At 38.8% G+C, this 24366-nt stretch overlaps 1 protein-coding gene across 4 annotated transcripts; it reads right to left on the reverse strand.

The window, feature by feature from the left end:
• Positions 1 to 1958: 1958 nt before the first annotated feature.
• LOC131891810 (receptor-type guanylate cyclase Gyc76C-like) lies at positions 1959 to 21401 on the reverse strand. 4 transcript variants are annotated; one of them, XM_059241478.1, is made up of 22 exons: positions 21168 to 21399; positions 19398 to 19645; positions 13959 to 14114; positions 12802 to 13078; positions 12638 to 12727; positions 12369 to 12570; positions 9871 to 9982; positions 9554 to 9798; positions 9132 to 9322; positions 7546 to 7726; positions 7362 to 7468; positions 7031 to 7248; positions 6698 to 6919; positions 6435 to 6616; positions 6169 to 6360; positions 5956 to 6107; positions 5242 to 5527; positions 5018 to 5176; positions 4460 to 4818; positions 3382 to 3575; positions 2811 to 2852; positions 2444 to 2586 (listed from the first exon to the last, which is right to left on the reverse strand). In XM_059241478.1, the coding sequence occupies exons 2-21, from the start codon at positions 19616 to 19618 to the stop codon at positions 2813 to 2815; spliced, it is 3786 nt and encodes a 1261-aa protein (XP_059097461.1). In that variant the 5' UTR covers positions 19619 to 19645; positions 21168 to 21399; the 3' UTR covers positions 2444 to 2586; positions 2811 to 2812. The 4 variants fall into 4 exon arrangements, with proteins under 4 accessions (XP_059097460.1, XP_059097461.1, XP_059097462.1 ...); XM_059241477.1 differs by lacking the exon at positions 2811 to 2852 and having other exon boundaries at positions 1959 to 2586; positions 21168 to 21398; XM_059241479.1 differs by lacking the exons at positions 2444 to 2586; positions 2811 to 2852 and adding an exon at positions 2935 to 3042.
• Between the last annotated feature and the right edge of the window lie 2965 nt (positions 21402 to 24366).

Raw genomic sequence — 24366 nt, forward strand, 5'->3', positions numbered from 1 at the left:
GGAAGATTCTAACTTCCTTGAAAGTAAAAGGCTATTGTTGGTAATATATCATTTTAGGAGCTATAAGCTAACCCAGGGATCTAATTTGCAATTAGGAGTAGAAGAGACATTATTTTGATCAAATGTCTTTGAAAAATACATGGTAAGGTCCTATAAGTCATTTGTTTTAAACAAATATTGAGTTACCAACCTTCATCCCAATTTCCTCCTAAATTCTACGCATAATATGACCTTTGCTTGGTTTTAAATGCCGTTTTGGAGACAATTTAGATTGATGTTCTTGTCAGCCATATGTCCAAGGCTTCTTTAGGCTGTCAAAATCAGATTTGCTCCATGACAATTATAAAATTTTGTATGCCGTTAGGTGCCACATTAGAGACTGATGTATCAAATGGTGAAACTTACGGATAAAATAATGCAAACAAGACTTTTGCGTTAAAAATTATATTTTTACTTTATGAACGACAGCACGTTTTCTCGACAGTTTTTTTACTTACTCGTACTTATTGTGGGAAGTAATTCCCCAACTGTTGGCCAACTTTCTTCATTTTAAGCTAAGCACAACACATCCTACTATGTGTGTGATGAGTAGGGGTAGGAAAGATTATTTTTTAGGTTAACAAGTTTTTATTTATTTTGGTCATTTTTTGGGAAAACAAAAACTTTTTCATTTTAACCATAAAATAACCCAAAACCGATGATTTGCAGGAGAACTACAGAATTTTGGTCATGTTATGAAGTTTAGGTCTTAAAAAAAAGATTGGCCCCTAATTTCTTTCCAACCTGTATAGTACATTTCATATCATATGATAGCTTTTGCACAGCGCTATTTTGTCCTGGACTATGATTTCAGGATGCTGCGAAGTGTGATTTTCACTTAGAAGTCATAGATATGAGTTTGTATGGAAATTCAATTTCTTGCTGACATATATTTCTCAACCCCAAGAGCAAGAAGATCGTAAAAACATTAATCGTGAAAGTTTTGCCTGAAAAATCACCAAAATAGTTGAATAACCAAACAAATTTTAAAAAAACTTTTTTATAACTTTTTTAAAACTTATTTAAAAACGTTTTCATAGCTTATCTTTACGTTTTTGGAAATTATTTTGCCTGATTTTCATAAAGTTAAAAACAACTATTTTGACCAAAAAGCAAACTATTTTTCCGCCCCCTGGTTATGAGCAATTGGCAATATTTCACATTTCATTAAGGAACGCATTTTACTGAGTTTTTAAACTTGCAATCAGTTTTTTAAAGGGGAGTGGATTTTTACACCAGGTAACGTTCAGTACTACTTCCTAGGTCAAGGGTTGATTTAAAAATCCCACCTCTTTTGAAATCCTTAAATGGTCATCAAAGACGATGCGAAAAAACAAACTATTTTTCCGACCCCTGGTTATGAGCAATTGGTAATATTTCACATTTCATTAAGTAACGCATTTTACCGAGTTCTTAAACTTTTAATCAGTTTTTTAAAGGGGAGTGGATTTTTACACCAGGTAACGTTCAGTACTACCTCCTAGGTTAAGGGTTGATTTGAAAATCCCACCTCTTTTGAAATCCTTAAATGGTCATCAAAGACGATCCGAAAAACCTGCATATAACTGAATTGAACAGAAGCAAAACTATTCGATCTTTTAGCTCCTGTACAAATTCAATTCAAGGAAAAAGAGTGAATCTTAGATCGTACTTTACTACATAATTTGAATCTTTTCTTGATCTAAGATTAACCCATTGGCTTTAAAGGTTGGGCCGAGGTTTCTCCCTTCAATTTTCTTAATGAATCAAATGGCACCCGAAAACCTCTAAAAATGGTTCTCAGTATCAAAAACCATTCAATTCGCCAGATGGGCTACAAAAAATGTAATGTTACGTCACGTCCAGTATTGTATTCATATCAAATGAGACACTTTCTTGAAGGCATTCTCAATAAAATGTGATAAATAAGTCAATGCAAGCAAGATATACAGGCTCTGTATTATAACATGTGCAAATATGGGAATAACCGTATTATTTGTCCACGTTTGAGATTCGACCACAAATCGAGGACATTGAGTTGCATTGGATTAAATAATATATATAGCATATGCATTAGTGTCATTGACAATATTCTCCATGTTGTCATAAATATAACCGTCTTAAGATTTTTCATCTACAGTCTCAACACTTCAAAGACAACCTTTGGTACATACATGGAGTAGGTGAAGACATCAGAGCCCGAGCGTTTTACACAGTATATCTGGCCAAGAGAGTAGATTTCACACCACAGAGGTTTGATTTCTCAGAGCACCCATAACGTCCACGTCATTCTCATCATCACTGGGATCTGCTCCTTCGACCCCATTACCCATCAAAGCCATTTTCTCGAACAGATCATTTGTGGATTTATTCGTGCGGTCAGCCGAGTGACTTCGCGGGCGTGTGAAACGGAACGCAGGCTTTCCGGGATGACCAGCCGAAGTAGGAGACCCGCTTGGCGAGAGTAAGTTTGTCGAGCCGGTACTAGGGTGAGGGGAGCCCCGAGTTGAGCGCGGCATATGGAGTAGCTTGCGTGCAGTGAGACGGTCACGCGCAAACCGATCCAGCCTAAAGGGGGCACAAACTTGACTTTAATGGGGGAAAAATTGAATTTCAAAAGCACACTGAGTAATTGCATCAATTGAGTAATAATAACACACATAGAGAACAACACTTTGGCTCAAAGATTTCTTCGTGATTAATAAGGAACACTGAATTAATAGGTTTAAGTTTGTCATGAAAGGTTTAAGTTAACAAGCTGCAAGGGGGAAACAACATTCACTTAAAATCACCTCTAAATATTTGTGACGGATGGACGGTGTTGCATAAATCGTCTGAAAGTAATCCCAACCATTGGCAATATTGTTTCAGAAAGCGCATTAGTGACAAAATTCAGACACGCATTTCAGGCTTAAAGGTTGGTTTGGTAACTTAAAACTCACTTGCCTTTATTTCTAACCATCAAATAAATTCAAGAAGATGCAGTTTGATGAATGTTCCATTTTGGCCCATTAGTTGCTGACTCTGTTAATTAGTCCAGAAATATCAAATAGGTTCTCTTTCTCTTGCAAGGCATAAAAAGTTATAACAACAGTTCACCTTATGAATGAATGACCTGCCAATAATGAAAAGGTTTTGTGAAACTGTTGCTTGATCTGCTAAGAAAAATATTTTCAATGAAGGAACACTAATAATAAAACTGAACAAAGCTCTCTAACAGAGGTTTCTGAAGCTTTATCTGATATTCTAGTGACACAATTGAAGTCTTGAAATTGTGGACGAAAAATATACAATCTGAATTACGCCCATCCCCAAATCCCCAAGGTTGGATTGGTAATTTCATGAGTGAATGGATCCTTTTACCTGAATGCATCACTCTCTTTCTCAATTGGAGGTGTTCCAGTACGAGGGTGGGGTAAAGTTGAGGTGGAGTTTTGGTCATTGGACCCAGAGTTGAGTTGAGTGAAAGACTTCCTCATTGAATCTGGCGTATTTCGCTCCCGTCGGACATCAAATCCTGAAGCCATGGATACTCTAGGACTTCTCCTCCTCAATTGCTGAAATGGTTGAGAAGAATTAGGGCATCAACCATGTTATACCACTTCAAAACATCAAGATAGAACTAGACAGTCCCCTCTTTTGAGGAAAAAAGCAATCATCTATGGTAGAATGGACTGTTTCAAAATACTGGTTTGGGTTGAGACAAAAATACAAGGCTTCAAAATCTAGGGGTCTCAAGCATGGCCAAAAGGAATGAAAGTTTGGAAATGAAGTGGACAGGGATGCAGTAGGTTGCACATCATCCTATTTAATCAATTTTTATTGCAGCTCTTGATGCCTTCCAAAAACCCATTCCTAAAAAAACTTTGAATGGAAGTATTTCTTTATGTACTTTTAATGAATATCAGAAGGTTGAAATTTAGTACTTGCTCAATGGTTATTAAAGCTTTCATACTTCAATTTCAACCAATAGCTTTAGGCAAGTGGATGCTGGAAGTTTTCACAAACTGTACGATTTCAAAACAAATTTACAAAATTACCAAAACACCTATTTCAAAACTAGATGAGGATATCATTCTCAAACAGTTTCATGAAGTCCGTCAAAACTAGAGTCACGGTTTGTAACGTTAAAATTGGACAACATGATGGATGGGCTACTCACACAAATATCATTGTTCGCTTTGATCAATCACAATGTAACTCTGATGAACGGAAGATGCGGAAAAAATGTGTAAAATGTAACTATTTGATGGACACTTTGGATTCATTCATTGAACTTTTGACTCAAAACCCGAAAAAAAAAATCAGCTTTTCTTTGCACCAAGAAACGAGACAGCTCCTCACGCAACCTCTTCATTTCTGGGAGGTCACTTGGTAATAATAAGCTACTGCTTGAAGAAGTCGATATTTTCAAAAATATGAATTACACAGTTTTACTTACTTCTGGTGTGTTACTTGACATCCCCGTGGTACCCGTGAGATTCATGCCGCCCATGTTCTTGGGCAATCTGAACAATGGTTTTAACGCGGATGACACCACAGGCTTCTTGCGGATAGGACATTCCTCAGTAGACGACAACAGCCAGAAAGTGTTGACCAGACCCTTGCCTTTCATCTCAACAGGTCCCCTGCTCTCGGTAACGTAACCACCCAGTCTTTGAAGCTCGGAGTTGCAAGTGGGAGAGATATGGATCTTCAAAGGTTGTCCCGTGGATTCCATCCGGGATGAGGTGTTGACTGTGTCGCCAAAGAGGCAATACCTAGGCATGGCGAGACCCACTACACCCGCCACCACCGGACCTGTTTGAAAGCATAGGCAATGTTAAAAGACATCACCTTTGTTTGCTGATACTAAGCGAAATTTTGCAACACAAACTAAAAAATAATGAACAACTTTGGTCAAACTCTGAAAAGTGGAAATGTGACTAACAGCCTTGGAATGTCTGAAAGCTTTGAAGAAACCGAAAAAACACCTACATTTTAACAACAAAGAACCTACCTGTATGCATTCCAATTCTCAATTTGAGTGTGTCATTGGGCCTATGACTAATTTTGAAGCTTTTGACAGCTGACAATAACTCAAGGGCAAGAGAGGCAACATTGCCAGCATGCTGGTCACTTCTCTCTGGAAATCCAGACACCACCATGTAAGCATCTCCTGATGAAAGATAACAAGATACATGATCAATTTGGCTGGTTTGTTGACCAATGTGCAGTTGTTACCTATGGTTTCTACTTTGTACACATCAAAGCTCTGAATAATCTCATCAAACTGAGAGTAGAGCTCATTGAGGAATTTGACCACTTGGAGCGGAGTTGACTCAGAACACATGGAAGTGAACCCAACAATGTCAGAGAAGTAGATTGTGCAGCCCGTGAATGTCTCAGGCTCAACCGCCACCCCATGAGTCAGCTTCCTAGCCACCGAAGGGGGTAACATGCGATGCAGGAGATCCTCTGTCTTCTGTTTCTCCTCAAAGAGTTGGCGGGTTCTATCTGTGACTAGATCCTATGTAAAAGTACTTATCCATTATATGGAGAATTATTTGAAACACGGTACGTCAAGTCCCTCCTAGGCACTTCCGAGAATTTTTTCTGAGGCGACCAAGAAACTGGCAATGGTCACACCCTATCTGTTATTTTGGGCTGTCCCTTTTCATACCGTAAAGATCCACCACCGCCTTAACCGTGTTCCTGGTGACAATACCAAATCAAAATACTTTGAATCTATTTTAAAGGACACATTGGCATCATAAGTATTTGGTAATAGTTTGAATGAGCACTAGTTGTTTATGTGTCGATGTTTCTTGAGGATCGTTTTGAGTGAGTTAAAAAAGCTTGGCTACGTGAACAAATATTTCAAGGCGTTGTACGGTAGCTTTTTCGAAAAGAAGTGGGATCGAGCATTTATTAAGTCAGTCAGGCGCCAGTGCTCACCTCGAGATTGTTTGAGTATTTCTCCAACATTTCCACCATTTGGTCCATGATATTTGCCTTCATGCCATTTCGCATGGCCTTCAAACGATTGCGTATGGTGGGGAAGTCGGGCCTGGACTCCGGCCATTCACTCCAACAATCGGCCATGACATCTTGAGCAAAAAATAACCAAGTTCATGAGACATATTAATAGGATGGTAACATTATATCTACCTTTAACATAAGAGGGACAAGTGTAATCCAATTCCGTGTCTTCCAGCATTTCAATGTCTGGTCGCATGTAAGCGACTCCATCGGGATTCTTGACTCTATTGACAATTTCAGTGGCCGTCAGGACCGTGTCTCCATACGGACCTTGTCTTCCGTATATTTCAAATAAGATGATCCCAAAGGAGTACGAGTCACCTGAGGGGAAAATGGAGGTAAAATGATCATTCTGATCTTGTGAACGAAAAATAATGAACCAAAACAATAAATACCCTTTTGAGTGCCTCTAATGGGGGTCTTATCGTCATTCATTAGCTCAGGAGCCTTCCACAACAAACCAAAGGCTTCAGATTCTGCTTTATTCTCCTCGGTAGAACCCCATTCCAAATCTGGAGCCCCTTCTGCTGATAATCTCAGTTCGTGCAAGCCAAAATCGGTGACTTGCAGAGTCCATCTTGAAAATCAAACAATCAAAGCTCATTGAAAATATTCATCACGTTTCGTTGCGAGCTCTAAATTAAGCCTTCATCATTACCTGCTCGTGACAACGCAATTTGAACTTTTCAAGTTTCCATGCGTGACAATGTCACTATTATGAAGGAAAATCATGCCCTTCATCAGGTCGTGGATCAGCGAGGCCACAAACATGGGATCCAATTTGATGTCTGGATTCTCCAGGATGTCTTGCAAGGCTCCACGGGCACAAAAATCGGTGATCAACATAATACAATGGGACTCTACACATGCACCAATGAAGCTAAGGGAAACCAAAAAAGGAAGATATGAAAACCATTTGATATCGATTCCATTATGGATGTTATTTAAGGGCCACATTTGCATTTTGTCTCTGATGACTTGCACACTTTACCTTGTCACATTATCATGTCTGAGTTCGCGCATGAGTTTCATCTCTTTCATGACCTCTCTAGATATGTCTTTCTTTTTCTCGTAATGCAACTCCTTGATCCGGACAATTGATCCCCGGAAACGAGCTGTCTGACACGTGGTTCCATAACCACGAGACTCACCGCTCATTACACTTCCCAAACTTTGCTTGGAGGCACATGGGTGGAGACCCCGGTACCCCTATTTGGTAGAGAAAGGAAAGAATGTGGGACATGAGAGTTGTTCAAACTTTGTTATTGTATGTTATTTTTCTTGAAGTTTTAAGTTTGAACAAAATGAATCAAATTTCTTACTTGTAAACAATCGGGATTGATCTTCCATAAAAGGCCCTCGATTTCTTGTTCGATCTTCCATTTTCGATAGAAGCTCAAAGTTATGATAATCACGATGAAAAGTAAAGCTGGAAAAAGGCCCGAGATGAAAATACGGTAAGTCTCAAAAATCTATAACCGATCACATGCTTGAGGCCACACTAACCTCCGAGAACCCCCGTAGCGATCTCGGTTCGACCTTTCGTCCTTGGGCACTTGCTTCCATCATAACCACAGTGGGGTTCATCTACTGGTTTGTGGTTGCCAGGCCAATCAATGTTCACTTTTGGAGAGTAAGTGATATTGGTTGTATTTTGAGGAGTGTTTTCCGAATGAAACTCTCCAACCTGGGAAGAATGAAATATGGAACAGTAAATTAATTCTACAGGAAAGCTCTAAGGCACTCTACTGACATCTACCGGATATTTTCCAAGGAGGCAAATATTATTAAGGGCAAAAGTGCGGTTGTGAAAACAATAGAAGAATCTGCTTCAACAAGAATTAGGGAAAAATGTCAAGAATGATAATCAAGTTCCATAAGTTGAGCAAGTGGAGAGCTATGGGCTAAAATAAGTAATCAAGAATCATGTATTTGGGTATTGTGATTGTAAATTTGATTCTTGGAGTTTTGCCACTACAGGGTGTAAAGAAATTAAGGGCCTCCATGGCTGTTTAATAACATTATTTCTCCTTGCTCAAAGATTTCTTTGACATTAAACCACAAGCATTCCGTAACAGACACTGTTTGGTACATAGTGGCATATTACAAATGGTCTAACGCTTTCCTAGAAGCAATGAGTAACCCTCTGAGCCATTGCCGTCAAAATAATAAATTCAAGTGAGCACAGTCTTAAGGCCAAAACCAAAGATAAGGGCATCCTGAAGGCCGGCAAAGACCAAGAGACGTTGATGAGCCTTTCAGTGTTCATCCACAAACCATTTGAAAGTGGAGAATCTCAAGCAAATGCGCTAAATTCATTTTGAACAGACCGGACCAAGGGTCGAAATCTGGAATTTCAAGAGTCAATCTTTTGGTGGCCAAACATCAAACATCAGCCAATGACGTTTAAAATTAATTCGGATCATTCATGGTATGGCGCTAGGTTTTTCAATATGCCCTTTTGTTGAAAACTGCAGATTCAATATGATTAAGTTATTCTTTGAGTAGGGGAAATGATTTTCAGAGCAGCCCTTAATTTCTTTACACCCTGTAAATGACGGCCTAATAAGAGCAAACAATAGCGGAATTAGAATGAAAATTTTTTTTATTTTGTCACCACATTTACCGGACTTATTTAACTCCACTTTAGCCTAGCAATGATCTAATGAAGCTTTGAAATCTCATGGCAAAAATCACAAAATTAGATGAAATATTAGGTCAAAATGAAAAAATGGACTTTTTGGCGATAGATATCTTTGGTAAAAAATTGTATAGATGATGTTAAGAAAGTTAATTCTGATAACAAAAAAAAATTGATAAATTTTTGTGAGATTGTGAAGTGATTCTTCAGTATATACATGTAGTACCATTTATTTTGTTGAGCACCAATGCTCTCTAATAATCTTTCAATCTCAATTTACCTAGAAGCTGTAGTGAGTGACAGAGAGATACTTGACATGGCTTTTTATAATGCCCCTCCAGTTTGTTTCTAACAAAATAATCATTCCTTTTGTGGAATGAGGCTTGTTGCAAAAGATGGCTCCGTTTTGAACCTTTGGACCTTTTTCAAAAGAATTCATGACAAACCTTACCTTCACAGGGTAGTATCCGCAAGAGAATTTTGTTTTGTTGGTAATTCTGCTAACAAACGTGTAGTTGTGCTCCTTCAGTGCAAAGGCTGTGAAATTTCCTTCCGAGTCACCATTGTGGTTGATGCGGATGTAATTGCCAGAAATTGATTGGTAGCGCCCCCTATTGATAATTGCCCTTGTGATTCTGCGACCTAAAACAAAGACTCGCAACATTAAAAGGCTTGAGGTGCCGAAGGTAGGGATTTCATTGTGGGCTAAAGTCTTCATTATTAGTCTGCTGTTTCTTTCTGAGCCATTGCCTGTGTTGCATACATTGAACAGGGGCAAAGCGGCCATGTTTCGTACTCTAGAAAATCGGAATTGCAAATTGCTCCGCCAGGAGGAAAAGTGGCGTTCTATTGTGGTAAAGCTTTGGAACTTACCATCTCTGGAAAGCTGGTTTATCTCATCTTTTGTAATCATTAGACCCCGTGAGGTTTTCTCATCCTCAATCACTGAATGCAATGCCCGAGCATAGAGCATAACCGAGTCGTACAAATGGGCTGCATAAATTGGGATATGAATGGAGAAGAACCGCTCGAAAATGCCAAATGTCGGATCCTTGAAGTTGAAAGGCGGTAACTGGTTGTAGATCCGCACTTTCTTCGCAAAGTCGGTCGTGTCAACTCTGATGGGAAGTGAACATTTAACATGAAATAAAACTTTGGTGGAACAACTATTGCTGCCATGAATACAGCACCTGTAAGGAGATCCAGATACAACGATCAACGATCGCCATTGCAACAAAGCAGCAATGCCCATCTGTTCACAGGTCTCATAACGATTATCAGTCCTTCCTGCTGACACGGAATCTAGAATGAGAATATGTGGTTTGATTGTCATTTTCTAACTAAATGCAAATATATAGCGAAGCCAGCTGTTTCAAGCACAAAAATGGTTTTAACCCCGAGTGCCGTTGGAGACAATCAACCATTCTCCCACTTGGATGTCCGGGTTCCGTTCTGCAGATCAATAGCAAAATTGAATTGATTTGACAATGAATCATGTTCACTTTCTTCATTAAGACAGGATTGACTGATCTTCGGGGAAAAATATCTTTAAATGAAACAATTGTGTTTAGCATCAAACAGAAAAGATCGTCTCAGCAAAAATATCATTCCAGCACAAAAAAATTATTGCTTCAACGGTGAGATACACAATTTCATACTGATTCTTTTACTTTTCTGGTATTCAGTTATTTCTCAGTTGTATAGAAAATGAGTGTTTCTAACATAAAGTAGAGATAAGAGGGTTATTTGGGTATGAGTCCACTAGTGATGGGCCGAAAGAACTCCAGCAAAACAGAACAAATATCAATCTGTTAGAAGCAAAACTATTTGTAGGGCAGTGACATTTTGGGAGGCATTTCGTTATAAAAATTAATATTAAAATCGTTTATTAATGGCTGTCGGTTTCTAGTTTCGGCGAGCAAAACCCAAAGCCAAACGCTTCTAATATAGATGAGTGACATAAAAGTGTCAGCCATGAGTAAGTCCGTCAAGTGCCGCCGGTAAGGTGCCAATATTTGCAATCTATCTTCAAAAACAGGTATTTGGATAAAGAAAACAGGTTCTGAGGAATGTAAGCTTTGGCCAAATCAGTGCAAGAGAAAATTGAGGAGAGAAGCCATCAAGAACAACCTTAATGGGTTACTCGTCTTTGCTCCAAAGAGACGTTTAATGGTTTCTTCAAGGCCGAATACCACTATTCCTCCAAACTATGAGTTGCCTCAAGATCATAAACAAATAGTTGTGACAAAAAGAAATGGCAATGTTCCCGCAAGTAAAATGGACGCTTATATTGCACTATGGTATGAAAAACCATCTAGCTTTGTCAGCACTTAGTGAAGAAGAGCTTTAAAGGCAATTGATATTGTCCAAAGAAGAAAGCTATCCTTTTTACCTTGACCAAGAACGACGTCATCACTGGACAGAGATGGTAGGTTGGGGGAAACTTAACTTTTACCCAGATGAACCGCATGCATTTTCCTTCACACAAGTTGGACTTTAGTTAGCTCAGAAAGCGTTCGTCAATTTCAATCTCAAGCGAACGTCTGCGTCAAAAGCAATGAGGTCCTGAAACTCAGAACGACGTGGGCAGAAAATAACTTGCTGAGCACCACCTTGCTAGCTCATTCAATTTGCGCCCTCCCTGGTCCGAGTTTTAAATGCTACAATTCCAAGTTTCAGGGTGCCCTTCTTGAGTGGCCTTGCACGCCCAGGGTGGATGGTTTCTCACCTACGGACGCCTTTCACGCCCGCAGAGTCCGCTCAAGACTACCCTCCGCCCACCAGGACGGCGTGTTTGACAGCCAAGCTTTTGCTGATGCACAATCGTCATATCGTGAACAGATGGTGAAGTGCGCTCATGGCCGTCCTCTGAAGCCCCCAGTGATTGGCTAACACGCCCACATACAGGATGTCATGGAGAAATCGTGGAGCTTTAACACGGGAGAACGATCGTTGAGACCCTCCCAAACGGCCGCTCCTACCGGGTACAATCGGATGGTTGCGTGTTTCGCCGAAATCGGGCCCATTTTGGCCACCCTCTGGCGCCTTCATGCCATCGCTGCTCGGCTTGGCTCAAGGCCAGGAGGGTCTCCTTCAGGATTTAGGTCCTTAACCAGTATTTCGAAGTTTGTAATTTTGTAATTTTAAATAATCACAACAACAAACAGATTAACTGGAGCTCAAATATGAATGGGGATGTTTAATACGAGGGCGAAAAATTCAGATAAGTTATGCTGGTTGGTGAACATTAATAGGGCATGTCAAGTGAAGGAAATTCAAGGAAAAATGTAAAGCATGTAAAATGGAATAAATGTCGAAATCAATGCATGCACAGTGCGGTTTGGCTGGGCATGTTGTCTTTGATTTTACTCCATGGAATAACGTCAGTTGTTCATGAACGCGTTCACTTGACGGTTGATGGTTAAGCCAGTTTTTTTAAAAAATGAGCACGCCTACAAGGGTATCCGACGACAATTGGAAAGACCTCCATTCGGTTTTCAGATGTAGAGAGTATTCATTTCATTTTTGACATTAAATTTCTGTTTTCTTTTTATATTTACACTATCAAACCAGATCATATTTGCCTCTGATATTTAGAATAATTTCTGCTTGAACCAGGGATTCATACCTAGGGCCACCCTCCATATGACGCTGTGCAACGTTTACACGTTTACTTCGTTCCACTTACCTTCTTTGTTCCACAAGAAGAAGCCCAGCTCTGCATAATAAGCTGTATCTGGGTACAAATAGACGACCATGTACTTTCCGTCCGCAAAGAGCTGTTCCACTTTCATTTGCTTCATGAACCGCACCAAGTTCTCACGTTGTCCCACGAAAACGTAGATTCTGGTCTTATCCTTGGTCTCCTTCAAAATGGGATGTGGCCACATCTAGGAATTAATGAGGGAAAATAGCGAATTAACCGGGTCTTCAGTTAAGCTATCGTTCTTGGCTTACCGCATTGCAACATTCCAATTCCTCAATACAGCAATGGTTCTGGTCTTTGAACTGAATGTAGTGATTGACGGAAAACTCCTTCTTTAAAGCCTAATGAAATAATAATTCAACAATACTCTTAGTAACAATGTTCATCTTTAGCTATATCAGCATTTTCGACCCACTTGTTCATTGAGATGTTTGGCAATGGTCTCCCATTGGTCCCCCTCTTGGAACACAATAGAGAACTTGTTCCATTTGTAGAACTCGAGAAGAGAAAGGACCGAGCTAGTCACTTGAGTATCTGGAGGTTCCATCCGGGTAAACGTGGGATACTCGGCCTTACTTGAGATTTGGGCGTCGCTACATCGATAGGAAATCATGGCCCTGTTCTTGGAACCGGCCACCATGGCCTCCGTGTGGCAATTGGGTCCTTCTGGTCCAATAAACGCGGCGATATCACTAGGAAGTAAGTTCAGAGATGACTTAATATGGTATGGGATATTACTTTGGTAAAATTTCTTTCACCCATTTTTCGTGAATTTTTTAAAGGCAGAGACAATGGCTAAACATTTATTTTTGTTATTTTTGATCATCAGTCAGACATTTGGGGAATCTCCCTACGTTTTGAAATTGAAACGTTCATGATCATTTAGTGGAATCGCTCTGTTTTGTCATTGTAATGATTGTTTTTGAAATCAAATTAACAAGTTATCCACCAAACTTCAATGCGTTTGGTAGATCAGATATTATATGAATATTACACTTAGTTTCATCTTGAATTACTGTGAGGGAGTCCACATTTTTTTCATCCAGTTTTTTGCAACTCTGGTCAGTTCTACTACTCATTATAAGTAATTTAATTAAAAAATGCAAATTTACTGTGAATAGATAAATGCTGTTGCAACCATGCGAGAAATAATGAATAAACATATTTTTAATTCACATGAAATCACTAAACCTTTTTCGCAGACTTCTTTTCATCCTTTTGAAGTACCGTACATTACAGTTCTAAAGCATTTGAAGATAGAAAATCAAAACATGCAATTTTGCTCTATATTCAAATAATATCCAATCAACTAACGAATTAGACTAGGGACATCTGCCTGCTGGCACTTGAATTAAAAGATTGAACTTGCATTTGGGTCAAAAACGTCTCCAACTCTGACTAAAAACCTACTATTTATAAAATGAAAGAAGCCGAGAAAGAGATGGAGGCTCCTGCGCTTACTTTGACATCAATTGAGACATTTCAACTAGGGATTAATACGGCCATGGACATATAAATGTATTTACTAATCGTGTTTTGGACGCAAGGTATAAAAAATGCTCAGTGGCTTACTTGCAAATCAGATCCACTACAGCCTGAGTGGATTTGTTCTCTTTGCCTTCCGTATCGTAGTATTTGAACTCCAGTTCCACATCAGGTAGGAGACAAGCACAATCGTTGATCTGTTGAACAGCATAGGACAGAGCTCCAGAAATGGCACGGCCTTGTCTGAAAAACGAAGCAGCAGATCGAGTACTGATCACGGACCCATTTTCGATTTGTGTAACTGATGGCTTTTCAGTGAATATTTTTGGGGAGTCTAGACGCGATTGAAAGAACAGGCGGTCATAAATGACCCTCGAAATGAAAAAAAGGTGAACCTATGATGAAGGGAATCTCTGTGTGGAAAAGTGATCTGCCTCGCTCCTTGGCAATAGAAAGTTTGGAAATCCATTAGACATAGACAAAGCTGGGCATTGCACATACTACATGGACAATGAAAACGATTAGCAATGAAAGAATGACGACTAGATTAAGCAACAAAAATCAAGGGTATGACCACATATGGATTGTTTTGCAGATACTTTTTTAAATCAGTAATTCAAAACCTTTTTTCAGATCAAGTTCAAGCATCACACTTGGTTAAAAAGCAGGGAAAGCACCGAATAAATGAGAGGATACACACTGCATGAACAATTGACAATCTCAGTCTCGTTCTTTTCCAATGTTTTTTTGCTTCATTTGCTTTCAGCATCTAAAAGAATTTGGCGTCAAACTGTCATTGAAGAAGTTCTTCGTGAACAAAGGAGAGACCCTCAGATTTTTTAGGCCTTCCTATTTCCTCTCTTGACAGTCATTTTCGTGAGATTAAACATTTCCTCGACATAACTGGGTAATGAAGCCGTTGTTGCAAGGGTTTCTCTGCGGACCCTTAAGAAAATTGACATTTCTTAGTTCATGGACCCCTCTAACCATGGAGGCGAGGCTAAAAAATTGGCCCCCTTGTTTCGGATTACCCATGAGCATTTAACTGACAGTTTCTATAAGGAGCCTTAAATGATAAGCATTTTCAGGCTATTCGAATCTTTTTAGTTCAGATTAATTTCTTAGGGATCAGGTACTAATCTTGATTGAGGAGACTTGCTTTTTGCCTGGCAGGTAATTTGATAACCTTTCCCTTTGTAATGTGAGTACAATGCCTAACAAGGAAAACCAGATCAGTTTCATGGCATTAGAAGCAATGACCCAGACTTTGATCAATCACGCCAAACGGAACGTCAAGCTATCAATATCAATGAACTACTTATTGTCAGGTAAATTTTCAGCTAGTTTGTTTGCTCTGATCTACTTGTGAGAATTGTCGTTACTGTTCATGGGCTGCAGTTACCTTGGGCAGTACCTTTTGAAACAAATTTGTTGTAATCAACACACATTTTTGAAGGCAGTTCCAATAGCTATACAAATTACCTTACAACAAATCAGACTTTTAAATTGCAGCTGACCACTCCATTTAGTACTGCTTTGGCTCTTTTGGCAGCTAGACCAGTAATTTAAGAAACATTTGTTATCTTATCTGTCCATGATCTTGGTTTGAAGAAGTTGAACATTCCAAAATGACAAAAAAAGACAGAATATAATGTAACATGAGAATAGATTAAGCTTTTTTTTTTAATTTTCAGTGTAATTTGCAAACAATGTAATGTGAATTTTCCATGTAATTTTTTTGGAAAAGGAAAAAGAACAAAAGGTTTTGAAAAGCTTGGCAAACATGAAAGAGAAAATTTGGACTCTAGCAATTAAAATCAAAGTGCAGAAAGTTGTGACAATACAATGTCAAGATGACAAGCAAAACTTTTGGGTATTTTCATGACAAACCACATCCTGTAATAAATTTTCAAGACGCCGTCAATTTTATTTTGTTTTGGCGACACTGAAGTCATCTTTAGTTATAAGTTCTTAAAGCCCAATACAATTGACAATTACTAATATGTAGTAGAGCCAAGGGATCAATAATCAACCTTCCCTTTCAATTCACTTTATTTCTCAGAAGAATGGACCCACCCTTTGTTTCCTTTAAAAACAAGTTGCTTTAATCTATTGCTTTGCCGAGTTTAAAAAAGAGTCTTGTAAGATATCACAACTGAAAATGAAGGCTGGACTGATGCCCAGGCCCTTGAAATCAATATCATCACAAGTCCTGTTTACTTTAAACAAAGGAACAAAGCTCGTTTAACTAATAAAAACAGAAAGTATTGATTGACTTCCAAGGACAAGGCAAGTAAAAGGACACCCATTTCAAAATTGGCCTATTTAGGTATGTTCAACAATTCGAGACTCGTCCAAGTCCTCCCCAGGCTCTCCCTTCACTAAAAACAGCGGAGACTGGTCTCGATTCTTGCATGACGTCAGGATAACAGAGTGGCAATCCCTTCCTGATTGCGGAGACTATATCTATAGTAAAGTCAGATAAGTAGGTAGGTATATGACAAACACACTACGTTTTCCATGAATTACACTTTGATGGCGTTTTGAGTGTACTCATAGTGTGAGTGAAAGCTTGTATCTTGCGCCTCCATTATCGGTTGTTTGCTTCGAGCAATCCTGCCCTAGTTTCCCGCAAATGAGGTCAAGCGTGGACGTGATCACATTACCAATCATCGTCCAACCACTCATTCAAGGATGATGTGGCTTAGTAGTCACCACAAGCGCATTTAGCGACAAGACAAAAAACAGTCAGATGTTCAGAATGTCACGAAAGAAAAGACATATCTCAAAATTTGAATTGTCTCCTTCACCTCAAATCAGTCAAATATGATTCTGGTTTCGTTTTCTCCCCGCCTAATACCTATTTTTGAACGAGATACCTTGGTAACAGAATAAAATCAATGTTGTTTTATAATGGTATAAATTATTCCATTAGATAATAATTTGCACCAGACTTTGCACGGTCATTGAACCAAGACAAGATGAATGAAAATTTAGTCCCAATGATAGGTCCTGTTTTCCGTAATATATGTCCTTTTTGTCCACTGAGCCAATAATTTGGAGTTCATACTCAGGATTTAAAAAGCTCTAGATACCTTTTGCTTCAGTCTTTTATAATCTTTCTCAATTGCATTATTAAAAACCCTCCTGAGATATAATGTATTGCACTGCTCGCACCAACAGTTTTTTCCACATGTTCAAAAGGATTTTTCCATTGTCGCTTTACAAAGTCTCACTTATTCGTTTTGTTGACATTACTGATTGTTTTTAAGAACCTTTTATTCATGATTATTAACTTACACATACAAACATGTGTTTGCTTGGATATTTCATGACTCCTGACGGCATTGCACGAAGGTCCCCAAAAGATTTTAGTTTTCATCTTTGTCTCAAGCATTAAACGCCAAATCTTAAGTGTATGGAGCTTCGAATTATATACGAGGTTGCCACCTCGCGGGACATATGTTCAAAATAGCAGATTATTCTCTGTAGTAAAAGGCCGGCTATAGTACTGTATCTGACTGGCTACCATACTTTACTTGAGCTTCAAAATGTTTTGGAAATAATTACACATTGCAGATGTTTATGCATACATCGAATTTCAACTTGAAACCACTTCACAAAGAGCTCTCATATCGAAGTTTGGACGAAATTAAAATGCAGACTTTATGATTTAAGATTTGACCCCCTGGCCTGTAATTGATGGAAAAGAGAATGTGGATCTGCGATCTACTTGCACCCGGTCAATTGCGCTCAGTCATCCGGCTCGCCAGCCAATCCAGCCAGAGAGGTGAAATCTCTTCAACATGGCAAGAATGCGTGCCGGCTTGGATGGGGGCTTTCGTTTAGGAACACTGTGCTGGTGTGATCAATCTGCCCGTGACGCCAGTTTTCAAACCAGTACTGCCAAGTTTCATCCCAATTCAATTTTTTCAGGTAAGGTAAAGTCGCATTTTCTGACCCCCAAAAAAACAATTTGAGATCAATGTTGGCAGTAATGGTATGAAGCTTTGCAGGGTAGGCAGATAGGGAGATTGATCACAACATTACTAGCTCAACCAGGGAAAGCTGGGCTAAGTTGATCAAAACAGAAACGACCGTTCAGCTTTAACTCATAATTGATACCATGGGATTCCAAGCTCGAGCGCAGTTATGACTTTCTTCGAGTTTCAATGGTCATTCAGAAGCATTCGGTCAAGTCAAGTTAAGAATGTTGTAGGCACAGGTGTGGTTGTAGGCAGCTGAAAGTAAAGTTAATCAACCAATTCCGACTGCCTTCCCAAGACTAAACTATCTCGGATCACGGGAGACAAAGTGCTGCCCGTGCTGCCTTCCCAAGACTAAACTATCTCGGATCACGGGAGACAAAGTGCTGCCCGTGCTGCCTCTCTGTCTCAGCCTGCCCGATCCATCAAGCAGAGTGATCGTGCTGTGTAAAGTGGCTAGATCCCCTTGCTAGATCCAGAGCTTTGGTGCTGGATTGCCCTGGGTGATCATTTTAAGACAAGTACAAAACGGCATGGATGAAGGCTCAATTACCATGGACTTTTTGGCCTTTTATGGCTTGTTCAGGCCACATTCGCGAACCAAAAGAACAAAAGAATTGAAGATGGAATTAATGGTTAGCTAATGAGCTGCCCCCAAATGAGCCCATCAAGGAGGGTTGGCAAGCCAAAGGGGCGGAAAAGTCGAAGAAAATCATGGAGAACCGTACTAAAGTACGGAGTTTATGCACTGAGCCCCATCTGCTGTTTTGCGCTCTTGACCCGCTAGATGGCGAGTTCGAAAGTCAATAACAGTATCAGGTACATTGGTATTAGTTCTGGTATTTATTCAATAGGTACAATGCACTTTTTCTGCCCCATAAATGGATCAGTTTGGATATCTTGTGAAATGTTGTTCGCTTCAGATCTAAATTGACTTATTTTCAGTAGGGATATTTTCTTTACAATCCAGCGACATGAAAATAGAACCATTATCATTGTTGCATAATAATGTTACTTTTTTAAAACTACATTTTGATTAAAAAAAAATGGTTACAAAATACAAGGCAACACCTCACAAGTCTGTGTTTCGGGAAAATTCCCTTTTTACAACCCAGTTCTATGAATCATTCTTTTTGACATTATGGAAACATGCCGTATCATATTTTTGTTTGGAAAAGATTGTAACATCACTTGCCAAGGAACAGGTCATTGCCATTGAACTGTGTCATATAGGAGCTTCAAAAAAAGTTATTGAATACCGATCAATACGATCAATAACTATCCTGTTCCATAACTTGGGATGGTATCTTCTTTCAATCAATGGCCAATTTTCTTTCAATTAGTTCATAACCATATGGATCTTCTTATGAGTATGATATTTTCAATGCAGAACTGACATTGAAATCAACTACATATAGTGTATTATTGAAGTTTCTCATTGTCCATGTGAGTACTATTTTAAGATCTTCAAAAGACGTGTTTCCGTTGCCGCAAAGAGTACTTGTTTTCTGATTTCAAATAGACATGAAAGGGCTCTTACCTGTTGTAAAGATCACCTTTGACCGCCGTTAAGTATCCAAGTGGGATCTTGACCCGATCGGCTTTTGTCGGAGCTTGGTTACAACAAGACTCCAAAGGTTCATTCTCCGGGATCTGGATGGGGCCTTGTTGACCCCTGGAGAAGGCCATAAGAAAGGCCAAGAGCGCAAGGGCGAGGCCCAATTTGGGCATGTTGATTGGATAAAGGAGCAAGGCTCTCATTTTGCGCTCATGTCGTGATTTTCTTTCCTGGAAAACACGAAACGGAGACACTGCGATATACATCTGGCTGTGTCAGATGGAGCGATTACTTTCAAATCCCCAACCCTCGAGTTGACCTTAGGACTTGATGGGCATCGCAGTTCAGTGAGACGGCATTGACGAGAGTGAGAGAGTGTACGAACAAAGTCGAGAAAAGGAATGACACCCGGAGTATGATGTATCATTGTTTAGACATATAGAGCATTCGATCACTTCTTAGGTTTCTGCCTTGGATCTCAAAACAAATCAAGATGTTCAAGAGGCACAGCAGATCGCCAAGAAGAAGAGGGAAAAAGAGCGTAGCAATCTCAAGGACTTCTTCGGGGTTGACTTACAAGGATTCGTGTTTAAGGGGGACATGACAGGAACTGGACAGGAAACTCTCCAAAGAGGTCATAGGTTTGAGATGTTTTTTCCCCTTTGCTTTGGGGTTGTGGGTTATTGTAATGAAGGGTTTTGATCGCTCTCTGCGGACTGCGTTTTGTTTTGGTGGTAACTCAACAGAGTTGCTAAAAAGCATATTTCTTGCAGAATCAGAAGAAAAAGAAACCTTTATAGTGTAAAATACACTTTTATGATTGTGTTCTTTGTACCTGTAAAAGAATATATGGAATGTCCCATAGAAGTAATTTCTTTAGTATTACCTTAGTTTTGAAATCAAGAAGGATGAATAAAAGAGTAGGCTTATCATTACAGACGTTTTTTTCCAACTCTTAAAAATTTGATCCATTGCTTCATAAAAAAGTGTGTTGGAACTGAATGGACCAAATAGCGATTAATGTACGGATTTTAAAAATGGGCTCAAGGAATCAATGTTAAATGAATACTTTGTAAAAGTCTTCAAGTTGGGAACAAAAATAGATCAATGCTAATGAAAATATGAATTGAAACACTAGGATTCCAGGCATTCAAAGGCTCTCTGCTATATTTTGGATGAAAAGATCTGCAAATATTTTTTTCCTTATCATGCTGGAGCTCATTTATTGAAAATCTAAACCAATGAACTCATTCCATGTGTCAAGCAGCAATATGAATACTGCACACTTGTAAATAATGTTTGTCAAGATAAAGCCAATATATCTACTTCAGAGAGCAGGCCTTGGGTTAAAAAGGAAGTATGATAAAAGAAACACAATAAATAAGCACATAAATCTTTGCAATCTTATCTCGACAGACCAACAGTTGGAATTTGTCTATCTTTTGTAAAACAAATAGTCAATGTGAATCAACTTCCAATCCACCTTGTTTGTTGTTCCCAAAGGAACAAGTTCACAAAATCATGAACAGATTCTTTGACATTTCCTTGCTCTTTTCTTAATTAAAGGACAGATTTCGCTAATTCATTGACACTCCTTTGCCTCTCAGTGAGCTAAAAAAAAGACATTAGATCCCGTTATGCGGTGTTATTCATGCTAAAGATGCATTCAACCTAGTCATTAATGAGGTGTATCCTTGAGAATTGCCAACACTTAAGCTAAGACATATTAATAGAGATACACGTAAACCCTACCCAAGCTCACAGAGGTTGAAGGTTCACTTTAAAAGTCACATTTTGTTCACCAACAGTTTAAAAGTGCAGCTGAATTCACACCCGACACTGTTTCCTGCTGTGTATGACACTTTACAACACCACCATCACCAGCAATATCGCCTTCTTTCTTGTGCTTCTTACTCAACACATTCACACACTGCTCGTTCTTATCCTTCGTTCAAGTTCAAGTTACTCAGAAGTGCTCCTCCTTTCCTACACTAACTACTGTACTCCGTATTCTCGTTCCACTCCTACATTGGCCTAGTCTTGTACTTGCTTGGAGTCACTTTGCTAAAGCTGTCCATGCCAAAGAAGACGGCTTCTTCCTTCAACGCACAGGCCCAATTGTCATAGACGTTTTCGGAGATTCCCGATAGGAACTCAACAGCTGGTTGGGGTGCTTGAAAGGTATTTACCATAATAGAGGGCTTTTTAGAAAGGCCTCCTGCTAAGTTTTGACTAACAGATAAGATATTGTTCAAAGGCATAGGGAGCGTGGTAAATCATTGATGGCATATTACTTTTTTTAGAAAATACAATCATTTCAGCGGCAGTCCTCCTTATTGTAATATTGATTCTTTGGGCAAGTTAGTAACAGTTGAAATGCTTTGTTGGTTTGTTCCCTTGCCTACATTTTTTTAAATATTTAAATCTGTCTGATTTGAGGTTTTGTCTCTCTTTAGTTGTGTGAATGCCGAAAAGAAGTTCACCACAAAATTCGAGTTTAAAATGAAGGAAGATGTAAAACTAAATTTATTTAGATTTAGAGCTGAATATAAAAGTTCAATACTTACAAAATGCAAATGCGTTGAAGATCACCGAATGAGCTTTCCCGAAATAAATCATAGTGGGGGAAAAAGTCCATTTTCAGTTAGACATAACAAGAATTTTAGAATGTCAATTGAAGAAATGTGTTTGAATGAAAATGGCCTATTCATTTATATAAGATGACACATGGCTGCAGCGCAGTTGACTAACGCATGGCCGAGTTGATCTCTGGTTCATGGGTTCGATCTCAGGTGAGCAGATTGGAGTAAGAAAGATCATTGGTAAAACTTATACTTTGTTAGCCATGTTAAAGTTGTTTGTATTGCTTTTGGCCAACGCTTCGAAGATTGCATATCCTCAGGAAAAATAGAAATGGGTGCACTACAAGTATAAGAGGAACATATATCACCATACAAATAACCATTCATGGGACACTTACCTTGCCCTAAAATGTGAAGCACATTTCGATTGCAATTAGCGTCCAGTTCAAGGATAGCAAAAATCGAATATACAGAAATTTCTTCCTGCTTCTGCCAGGTGGTCAAAAATGGCTTTTAATGTTTTCTGATCCAAGGCACCTTCTCAAAAGCAAAAATCAACTTTAAAGGAATTTCTGCCCTTTTCTGCGAGGTGGTCGAAAATGGCTTTCAATAACTTCCCATCCCTGGTCCAGAAAGGTCCAATCTTGTTAATCGGGACCTCTCCCTCAAGCGAAATTGCTCTCAAAAAAAAAAAGATGCCTGCAAAATCAGTGCCGTGCCAGTTTCCCAGTTTTGCGTGACTTGTTGCTCTTTTTTGTTACTGACATATTGTTTTTGTGTGCAATTTCGTGTTATATGCAGCTCAATTGTTTCGTGCGTCCTTTTATAGTGTTGTGTGCTTCAATGCCACACTTTAATACTAGCAGATAACCTTTTGAAGTTTGCTGATCTGTAATGATGTTTTGCAATTATGGTATTTGTATTGTTTCGTGCTTGAAGCAAGCATTAACAATCACTTATGAGGAAATGCTGGATCGTCTTAAATGCTACTTTAGAGTAAATTTCCGTTGGTTAAATTGTAAACATTTACCTTTTGGGTTCCACACCTTATACATATATTTCAAAAATTTCGCCAAAACATTACCTATTTTATTAAATAAAGGAAGTTCAAGAAAATTTAGTGCAGCACCACATTATGATGTTATTTTTGGTGGACTACTAATATCTTGGTTCAATATCAGAATACTGTTTGCTTCAACAAGCCGGCAAACTGCATTAAATAAAAGTGCATTGTACGCCCGGTGCAGATTGGATGTAAATGTTTCCCATTTCGGCTGAAAAATCGAAGTTTTTTATTGATTTTACCTGTTATTCTTGACGATATAGCAAAAAATGAAAAACAAATTGCCTTCTACCATTTCATGATATTTGTTTTCAATTTGTTTCAAATGACCTTTTTTCCCTAAATTTTTTATGGACAGTTGTCAAAAACAAACTCCTCCAAATGCTTCACTTTTAGTACATGGCCAAAGTTTCAAGTGAAAGAAAGATTTATTGCAATATCCATGATATGCTTACCTCCAAGCCCAACTTTGTTGATGCACGACTAAAGTGCAAATGTTTTGCCATGACGCAAGCAGATTGTTTTTCAAAACACTTACAGTATTAAGAGCTTATTTAGTGACTTAGGATGCTTTAATGCTTTTTGTTTTGGCACCGTGGCGCCCTTTAAGTAAGAAATAAGGCTGTTTTATAACCATTATCACCCCCTTTTTGGACACGCTCTTGAGTTTGAGCCAACCATACCGTTTTTTTGTTTCATTAATCTGTTAGTGGCTCTGTTAAAGAGAGTGAATTAGACTGAAACTATCTGCAAGTTGTGCTCTTCTTGTTTCATTTTCAATTGATTTTTTGCCAGTTTTATTTGCATTGTTTAGACATCCGTGGTAATTACTCGTACATACATTTTGAAGGTTCGGTCATTGTTTTTTTGTGAATTCACAATAGGAGTATGGATTGGAATCCAAACTATTAGATTTGAGAATAAATGAGCCCCGCACCGATTCAATTTCTTAAAACTGCGCCTATCGTAACTAAATATGCTCTTAGGTTCGATTATGCCTTAAAGCAATAACTCATACTACAAAACGGAAATTAAAGACGTTGGAGCCCATTACTTTTTGCAATAGATATAATACCAATATTGAAAGTCATTGTGCAATAATATATTGCACATTGCACATATGCTTTCTATTTACTTTTTGTGCCAAATTTCAAAATACTCAAAGATCGGTATCCTAAGTGCATAAGCTTTCATCATCTGCTTCCTATTTACTTTGTAGTGCAGTTATTCAAGGCAGAAAATCACATCATCCCAAGAAGTATAAAATAGCAAAACTACCAGCAAAATTACTTTTACACTTCGGCTA

Source organism: Tigriopus californicus, chromosome 12, assembly GCF_007210705.1.
Source record: "Tigriopus californicus strain San Diego chromosome 12, Tcal_SD_v2.1, whole genome shotgun sequence".
NCBI classification, from domain to species: Eukaryota; Metazoa; Arthropoda; class Copepoda; order Harpacticoida; family Harpacticidae; genus Tigriopus; species Tigriopus californicus.

Bases quoted from the DNA above. Each gene is read 5' to 3' on its own strand.
- LOC131891810 (XM_059241477.1), bottom strand. From the start codon at position 19,618: ATGAGAGCCTTGCTCCTTTATCCAATCAACATGCCCAAATTGGGCCTC. The intron at 9,799-9,870 runs GTGCTGTATTCA...ACTTCCCATCAG, and splicing joins GTATCTGGATCTCCTTACAG to AGTTGACACGACCGACTTTG. The intron at 7,727-9,131 runs GTAAGGTTTGTC...CATTCTTCCCAG, and splicing joins GCGGATACTACCCTGTGAAG to GTTGGAGAGTTTCATTCGGA.